The following is a 10,249-nucleotide window of genomic DNA, read 5'->3' as shown; positions in this document are numbered from 1 at the left end:
GAGGTCATATTTTTCTATTATAAAAGCATTTTTGCGATAAAATACATTGGAGTAAATAATTTTGTAATCATTTAACATTTTTTTGTACTTTCCTATTTGTTTTTGGCTACATTAAAGCATTTTTTTGAAAATTTACAGTAAGGTTCCATATTACCACCCGATTTTCTCTAAGCCTACTTTCGGACTTTTTGTACAAAAGCCTTCAAAAACCATACTTACACTAGCGAAAAATCCTATTAGGAACATTTAGTTTACTAGTTATCAGTACTTTTCGCACAAAAAATGTGGGTGTAGTTATGATACCTTGTTTACAATTCACGAAAATGTAATTGGGGTTCCATAATACCACCTTCTCCTCTATTGCTGATACTTCTGATCAAAATCAACAAAAAACGCCCTGATTTAACTAAACTTAATACATACTTATAAACATATACAGTACTTTTAATTGTGATCGTTAATTAATCATTGATTGGAAATAAATTATTATATTTAATAAACATATTTCTCTTAGTAACTGAAAAGAATTGTATAACTTTCGCTAACTTCTGGAACGTAACCCTATGTTTTACATTAGTCCTTAGTTTCGTATAGCACGGATTCGCACAACACGGCACTTTTTTCGATGTTATACGAGAGATACCTGTACTTTAATATATATATTTTTTTCTCACTGCTGTTGTCATCCTTATACGTGCTTGCTTACCATAATACGCCTATTTAAACTTTGTCTATAACTATATTTTAAACCACACTCACTACGTTCCATTTTATATAACACTGTTGATAATTCCGTTTTATATGAATTCCATGTTGTACGAGTCACTTAGATTTTACAAATACGTGAGCCGTTCACAGTCCGGCACGTATTTGTAAAATCTAAGTGACTCGTACAACATGGAATTCATATAAAACGACAGTGTTATAGGGGGGTCGACTGTATATTCTGTAAATTTAGAATTGGAAAGAAAACTTATAAACAACTTAATGTAAGCAACAAATGCAAAATGATTCTATTTACACCGTATAATTAGATATCAAGGTATAAATTTTTATTTAGGCCTACATTTAACCTAAAGTGGATTAATCAAATAAAAAAAAATAACTGCAAGATTTAAATTCCTTCATCATAATATAGGGGAGACCGGGGCAAGATCGGCATGTCAAGCTTTACTTAAATTTTGTGTAATAAATACTGCTGTAAACTGAAAAAAAAGCTTTGCATATTGTCTATTGGAATGTTACCTTACTATAGAACTGGTTAAAATCAGTTTGGAAATAAAAATAATTAAAATAATTACAACTTTACAAGAAGAGAGAAATTGACGAAGTTGCCCCGGGTATAGGGGCAAGATCGGCAACTTCTCTCTTTTTGTAAAGTTGTAATTATTTTAATTATTTTTATTAAAGTTGCCCCTGGTATAGGGGCAACAGTAATGGGGCAAGATAGGCACGTATATAAAATTATGTTATTAACAATGTATAAGTTGGAATTCACTATTAAAACAAAGAAATACAAATCCAACACCCATTTAATATTATTACAACGAAATGCAAGTTCAAAGACATATATACATGAATAACAAATGCAAACATGTTTTCATTTATCATCTGTTTGATTTTTATCCTTTGCTTCTAATGTGGCTTTATGTTGCCGATCTTACCCCGCTAGTCATGATTTCGAAACATTAAGTACAACCCTGAGAACAGAATGCCAAGCCACGATCTGGCCACGTGAATAAGTTGAAGTTACATCCTTCTAACAGGAAAAGTAACTTTCGTTATCATGGAATTATAACAAAACCTGCCAATTCAATATAAATGGAAAAAAAATATTATATGGAATTGAACGAAAATGAAAATTTGCTTGATAATTCAACTACGCTTGTTGGAGAACAATAAAAACACTACACTCAACAAGCCACCAATAAAACTCAACTGCCTAACCTATAACCAAAGTCTCCTTTTAATTTGTTTTTAAAAAAAAGCGCTTGACAAACTTGCCCCGCATGCCGAAGTTGCCCCGGTCTCCCCTACATAAAAAGTTAAATAACCTAAGTCTATATCCGTATGTTTTTAACATAAATAACTAAATAAATAAATATTTATTTTAAATAAATATTTAAAAAGTATTATAGATCAATCTTTAAAGTATCGGTGATGGTTTTAGTTCAATATCCTTGTTCATCGAAGAGAAATATTAATTGGTTAGAAGGACCAAATGATATCCTCTGGTGAATGTCATCTAATAATGTAATTGTTTTTAATGGCGTCCGGTCTAATTTTTATATAATAAAAATAAATTATCATGTAAATAAAATTTAATAGTTTATTATTGATTAAAATCAATTTTTAAAACTAGTAAATGTATTAAATATTAATAAAAATTTATCCTGTTATTAAAGAGAGGATGTTCAAATTGATTATATTTAAATCTGTAACGATGCATTTAAAACAAATATATTATTTAATATTTCATTTTAAAAATATCCACATTTATTCTATATAATTTTGCATACATTTATAATAAAAATTTTTATAATAAAAGTTATGTTTTGATATAATTTAAATAAAAATTACACGTGAAAAAAAATCATATATAAGTCAATACTTTTGTTTTATACAAAGTGCAATACTTATATTAATAAATTATATATACAAATATAACAGTAAAATACTTTAGAATACATTTTTTAAAATAAAATTTACATATATTTAATTTAAAAAAAAAAAACAAAATTATATTGAAGAAATTGAAATTTATTTATTTAAATATTTGACCTTTAATTGCGTATAATTAAATTAATATAACAATATAATAGATTATTATGCAATGATTTTTGTAATGTTTAAATACGTAAGATAAATATAAAAGTAATTACCTTTGATGATATCAACTTTTCAAATGATAGTGCAAAAACTTTACTCAAGTAATAAATGATGAAAATCATTTCACGTAATAAAAAGTATCCTCAGATTTTGAAAATAAAATTTGAAGAAATTTATATTTAAAATCATAATAGACAATTCTATAATATTCAAAAGATAAGTAATTCTTGGTTATTATTATTAGTATTTCACTTCTGCTTTACGGTAAATAAATTTATCAGTGTTTTTTTACTTTTATGTTTAGTCGATTTTATTAATGTTTTAATCCAGAGATTTCTGTAAACGTTTTCGTTTATTAATATTAATATTAAAATTCGAGACGAATTAATTCCTGATTAAAATTTTAAAAACTTACTTGAAGAAAAATATGGAGCATCGCACTATACAACGCAAAACGAGCGACTCTCAATCGTCGACGTTATATTAACAAACCGGATACTCGTGTATTATTTTAAATTTTATTTCTGTACTTTGTGGTTATGATTAATATGCGATATTATATACGAAAGGCGATTTTTTTTTTAAATAAGTTTACAATTAATCCTAAATGTGAATCAATGATAACGAAGAATAAGGAGTAAGCTTAGATGATGATGAAAGGATAATCGGGAGTTTGTCATTGTTTCTAGTTTAATTCTTTATTTTATCAGATTTGGTTACGCGATTTGTTATAATTTAAGTAGATATTATTTGTAAAATAACTCATATTCCCTTTTAAATAGTACTATATATATTTATATTTTTTTTTTTTTTTGTAAATTTATGCAATTGCTTTTGTCGTTTTCGTATCTTATCTTTCTTGTCATTATTTATAATATTAATTTTCGCTTTAAAATCAGTATTTTTCTTTAATTTTATTTTAATACAATGATAAAACAAAAAATGCTATATAAACAATGACTTTAAAAAGCATACTTTTTTTTATTTTAACCTATTTTATCTAATGCTGTCCACATGGTCGAGGCGTTATCTATCGTTTTGAGGGACCTGCGATCGAATCTGGGCGAGCAATTTCCCAGAGATTTTTTGTGAATGACCTGCCATAATATGACAGACACCATCCTTTACCACCCGGACTCCCCATTATGGGCTTGGCCGTTACTCGTGTTGAATATGGAAAAAGACCCTTTTATACCCACAGGAAGAAGAGACAAATATGAAAAGAAAAACCCATCTTATCTCTCTTTTTATTTATAAATTTTCTTATTTAGTTTTTCTGTATTTACTATATTTCAAATTTATTAATTAAAGTTGGAAATCTCAAATTTTAAAACGTTCACATTATTTAAAATGAATAATACGTACGGTACAATTTGTATATTATTAACAGTATTATGTTAACAGTACAGTATATTATTTATTTCAAAATGACAACTGTTTATGTTTCCTCTAAATTATGGGTCCCCAAACTTTTTATCCCCTTTATATAGAATATTTGCCTTCTTATCGACCCCCAGATTATGTATTTAACAAAAACATTAAATCTTTTTTTGCATTTCTGATGTTAAGCGATAAGAAGACCTGCATAACAACCCAACAAAAGAATTTATAGTTCCCATTTCTTATAAAATCCACCCAATAACATTAACAGTAAAAGGAGATATTTTCCACTGATTTATAATCTTAAAAAATAATAGCAAAATTATGGATAGATGGAAATTTGCCTATAGTTCTTAAACCGTACTTGTCATAATACGTAAAACACACAATTATCTCTGAAAACATAAGCTATATTGGATGAAAAAAAACCTCTTACTGTCATTACTACTACTGAATGTCTTAAAAATATGTTAACATACTTTTTTATTAAAATAGTTGATAACAGTGGGATGGATGTGTCTGAAGAGAAGCAGCAAGATTATTGATATTCGGTTGAAAACTTACCAATTTTCAACAGAAGAAAATCACCACGGTTTTCCAAGTTCAATCTGTTCCTCTGTTTTGTCAAAATTGCGTGGCTAAAACCAGCTTCAGCCATGTATGAAGTTGGGAATGCGAGTAAAAAAGGTTCGGCTTCTGCTCTGAGCTTAAGATATTTAGTGGCAATATTGTTATTGCTCCAAAATTCACCAAGGTTTATATTTTTAAACTCTTTAGTTTCGAGATCTACACATATTTCACTCAATTCATCTTCTAAGCCAGGTTCACTACCTTCATTATCTATTTTTAAATCAAATGGATTAGCAAACTATTCGGGAACATTGCATATTCTCCAAGTTTTCGAAACGTGCTTTAAAGTCTTCTCTTAATTTATCAATATGTTTAATATATATCTCCAAATTACGGTCGGAAATTTTTTCATTTTTTTTCTATCTTTTGTCTCCTTCCTGGTTCATATGGAGATTATATTTTCATTTTCTTTTCGTACTCGCAAGTTTGAAAAATATTTAAAATTGGATCGTGTCAGTGAAGATTTCAATAGCTCTATTTTTACTCGAAAGGCCATTTAATCGACCCCCTTTCGGCCCTCGTGTATTAATCGACCCCTGGAGAACTCTTATCGACTCCAAGGGGTCAATATCGACCACTTTGGGGATCCCTACTCTAAATATACTAAAATTTGAATGAAATTTTGATTTATCCATTATAAATATGGTGTTTGTAATTAATTAATACCAAGAATAAATCATATTCAGAATCAGTTGTGAGTCATTTTTAATTCATATATAAATTATAATTAAAGTTTTATAAAATTTATATAACTATTAATTATTTTGATTTTTATATTTATAGATACCTGTATTTCTAAATGTTTTTAATTAATTAAAAATAAATATAATACATAAAATAAATCATTAATATATTTTATATTTATTTATGAATTATTTAGTATCATAAAAAATTGAGAAATTTCATTTACAATTTTGTTTTCTTACATTTTTACTAAATTAAACAAACTTCGACTGTTTTAATTTCCTTATATTAGATATCAATAGCAACTTACTCCAATTATTTATTTTTAAAATAATGATTATAACTGCTAAATTTTATGTAAACAATTACAGTCGACCCCCTATAACACTGTTGATAATTCCGTTTTATATGAATTCCATGTTGTACGAGTCACTTAGATTTTACAAATACGTGAGCCGTTCACAGCCCGGCACATGTATTTGTAAAATCTAAGTGACTCGTACAACATGGAATTCATATAACACGAAATTATCAACAGTGTTATAGTGGGATCTACTGTATTTTTTATTTTATAGGACACGTAGTTAAGATATCAACATTCCACAATCTGTTATAAGAATTTTAAGAATTTGGAAGAAAAATCAACAAATTTTTATAATTTATATAACTTTTCACCACTAGATTATCAATCCCCTAATAAACATGTCCTTTTAATCTAAAAAATCTTATTGTTTTGTAAACATTGCAGTAAGAAGTTAATTATGTTCATTCCGTTTCAATGTTAATTTATGAAATTCATTATTTATAGTTGAATTTATATTCATTTATTCTAAAAGATTAACAAGCATCATTTAAAACATTCAAATTGGCACTTCCCCCGTTGCCGATGAATTGCTACAGTTTTGGCTACAGTACTTTATCACGGGCGTCAATCCATAAGGCGATGAGAGTGTATATCCCTTCCGGGAGGTCTTTTTTAAGGGAAACTGGCCCCTATTTGGGAATTACAGACGTGAGAAAAGCCCGGAAAACTCTACGTGGTCAGCCTGTCCGAGCGAGGCGCGAAACCGCGACGAACTCCCGGTGTTCAGCGAACGAAGACCGCTTGGCCACCGGTGGACTCGATACATAATTAGTATTAGAAACAATACTGTACACAACAGGTACAGTACATCTTATTTTTATATTCATTTAAAACCCGGGAATGAGAAATTTTTCTTATTCTCATATATACAGATAGAATTTGATTTTCTTTATCAAGGGGATCGCGACATAGTCTATGTCGACTTTTTTAGTAGTATTAGTGGCATACAAATTTGTTATTATAAGTCTATTTACTAGTCATTTGAATAAGCCATAGTTAGAAAATATTTGCAGAGCTTTTTAAAGTCATTTCTTCAATGCAGGGGAGTCCATGAATTTTTGTATACGTACTGTAATTAAAGGAGAAGAGGTTTGCCAAAAGTACCTCAGTGTACACAACAGGGAAATAGGAAATGGCACCGAAACTGTACACGTAATTAAAAGACAGCCGTATTGAAAAGTTTCGGTAATATTAAAATTTCGTATAAATAAACAAATTATGTATTTTTTGATATTTTATTAATTCTATGTAAAATAATAAAAATAAATAAATCGTTCATTATAAATCATTCATTGTTCATTATTCACCCTTAAAGTTTAATTTTGAATAAATGAATCTTTTACTGATCGTATCTATTTAGTGATCGTAAATAGTAAAAATAACCGACAATTCATTTTAAAATACACAATAAATAAACAAATGATTTGCTAAATGAATCTGGACTCACCTATTCCGTTGATATACGTGTGTGTAACCATATATTCTGCTGATATGCAGTGTAAAGAAGTGCACTCTGAGTAGAGGATTACGTTTATATAGATAAATCTAATCTGATTCAACGTAATTTCTAATGACAACATGAAATAACGGAATAGGAGAATACTTTACTCGAAGAAAATAAACTTTTGTGACAGTTTATACCAAAAGAATTTTGATTAATATTAAATAAACAGTAAATTTGTGAGAGTGAAAAATGTTTAAAACATTAATTTATTCTTATAAGTCTATTATTTAGTTCATTATAAACTTATTAAAACACACACTAGAATTGCAGGGAACAACCTTTGGTTTACTTATTTAAAATATATATATATATAATGGCACATTAACAATGATAATATTAATTAGTCAAGAAATACATTATATAGTATAAGAAATACTATATAACTAAATTTTATAATAAAAACTGAATACCAAACTCTTGCTAATTATCGTCAAAAATTAAATATTATTGTTTTTTTATTATGTTCTTTTCCCTTAAAAGTTTTTGTGTTTAAGACAAGGAAAGACATGGAATTAAGCAATTTTAATTGCCTTATCACTAATTTTATCTATTAAAAATAATAACTACCGGTAAATGAATTTTTTTTTTTTTTTTTATTGGCTGAAGTTCATCGAACTTTGAGTTACGTATCTGAAGTTTATATTAGAGAAATATATTTATGTTAAATTTAATTTAGATAACATTTAACAAACAATGTATTTTAAAGTCTAACAAAAAGTCTTATTTCTAAGTAATTACATTAACAAAATTAATATATCTTATAATGAAAAGAGGGGAAAGGGACAAAGTAATAGTATGTAAGTTTAATAAAACATAAAATTCCTCTGGATACGAGTCCAAGTTTACTTGCCATGTCTAATCACCAGGAACAACTCAATATGTTGTCAATATGTCTTTTTATTTTTTTTAAATATATCATCAATTAATTATGGACAGTCAATGCGATATAAATTAAATATTTTCATATTCATGCTGTTTGAACAGGTATTTACAGTACATTTTTATATTTCTCTCCGATATTCTTTTTCTCCTTGTGTATTTAAATTCATAATACATTTTACATGCCAAATATACAACATATAAACACACAGGTACAATATTAAGTCTGTATTAATTGTATAGTACAAGAAATTATGAAATACAATATATTATTGTATTTCAAAATTTTAGGGAATAAGTAATGAAATAAAGGTATAGATAGCAATTTCTAGATATAAACAATATAATTTTCTAGCACATATTACCATTTGTGTACTACTAATGTTATATTAATAATTTTATTGTGTTTATTTTTATTTTCTAATTAGTATATAACAATTACAATGAGTAAACAGCGTTACATTGTTATTGTACACTAAATACTTCCATATACAGTCGTCCCCCTATAACACTGTTGATAATTCCGTTTTATATGAATTCCATGTTGTACGAGTCACTTAGATTTTACAAATACGTGAGCCGTTCACAGCCCGGCACACGTATTTGTAAAATATAAGTGATTCGTACAACATGGAATTCATATAAAACGGAATTATCAACAATGTTATAGAGGGGTTGACTGTAAATTTGTTTTTAGTTGATCTGGAATGTACTGTATCGCTCACATATTAGTTCAATAAGAAATTGATATTCGATATACATCATTTTGTAATACACGACGCTTTTTAGGAATTTAACTACGACATATATTGAGGACGTTTTGTATTTAACAATAACTACCGCTACTAACGTATCAGCTGGGTCCACTTCTTCTAACAGTCAAATAATAAATCATGCTTTGTACAGTACCCAGAATCATTCAGGAAAACTATACCTTTGAAATATGATGGTACTCGTCTACTAGTTAAAGTTGACAGGCGTTATGCCTTGCATACAATGTTGCAAAATCAATTTGGTAAAATTGATTTTAATGTTTGTTAATTTTAGTCAAAAATAAACATCAAATAGCTAAGTTACTGTTAAGAATGAGCGATATTCGTAACGTAATCAGAGTAATAATTAGAGATTATACGTTTCTGTTTTCAGTCATTTATTCATTTATTTATTATTATTATANTATATATATATATTTATATATATATATTATATATAGATATATATTTCCTTTTATTATTGTTGTTGTTCGGTACAGAGGTAGAGAATAGTTGATATGACATTTTCTGTGCACATATGCATATTTATTTTCTGGAGGGATGGCAGGTGTCACAAAATTCACTAACAGATTGGGAAGGAAACACTGTACATCAAACCAAACGTAAACTGTACACTGGACCGTACTGGGTCTAGAGAAGCACCTCTGTTGTTTTGAAAGTTGTCCATTAATCATCTGAAACGATACATAAATATTCATTTAAATAACTAAATATTATATTTATTATACTTGATTTAACAGAAATAATGTATAAAGGTGATACTACAGTAAAAGTTACTTATAAATTAAATTAAATTTAGTAAATTCATTAGAAAATTATCAGTATGTACACAACTCATTAAAGATTAGAATAGTAAAACATAATTTGTAAACAAAAAAAAACACGTAAATTTTACATGTATTTAACGTATTTAAACCTCACTAAATTCACGTGTGGTATTAAATTTTACTCAGGTAAATATTTTATAAGGGAAAGAATAATAAGTGTGAAGAATGACAACAATTAAAATTTCATCAAAGAAAATTCTTTAGTTCCTTGTACACGTTACCAAGCAGCACCTTCACTTTTAACATATTTACTTCCCAATTTTAAATGTTAAGAATCCATCACTTGGTGAATAATTCTGGTTTGCTTTTGCTTAAGTTTCTCTAAGGAGTTTACTAAGACACATGCAAATCACGACCGCATTTCTGGAATATTTCCTAA

General features: G+C 27.6%; 1 protein-coding gene across 3 annotated transcripts in view; it reads right to left on the bottom strand.

Moving 5' to 3' along the window:
* The window catches only part of LOC111618041 (putative sodium-dependent multivitamin transporter), a 33,050-nt gene extending 25,670 nt beyond the window's left edge, over positions 1-7,380 (bottom strand). Inside the window, exon 1 of one of the 3 annotated variants that reach the window (XM_023359460.1) lies at positions 7,335-7,380. In XM_023359460.1, the coding sequence (XP_023215228.1) occupies positions 7,335-7,365 (31 nt within the window). In that variant the 5' untranslated portion in view covers positions 7,366-7,380. Of the gene's footprint in view, positions 1-2,882; positions 2,994-3,244; positions 3,305-7,334 lie in introns of those variants that run through there. The other 2 variants (XM_023359464.1, XM_023359463.1) reach the window with 2 other exon arrangements.
* Between the last annotated feature and the right edge of the window lie 2,869 nt (positions 7,381-10,249).

The sequence above is a fragment of the Centruroides sculpturatus genome, unplaced genomic scaffold (assembly GCF_000671375.1).
Source record: "Centruroides sculpturatus isolate CEXI.00-Female unplaced genomic scaffold, Cexi_2.0 scaffold47, whole genome shotgun sequence".
Taxonomy (NCBI): domain Eukaryota; kingdom Metazoa; phylum Arthropoda; class Arachnida; order Scorpiones; family Buthidae; genus Centruroides; species Centruroides sculpturatus.
Note: the sequence above shows the minus strand (reverse complement) of the source record. Positions and strands in the feature narration are given on the sequence as shown.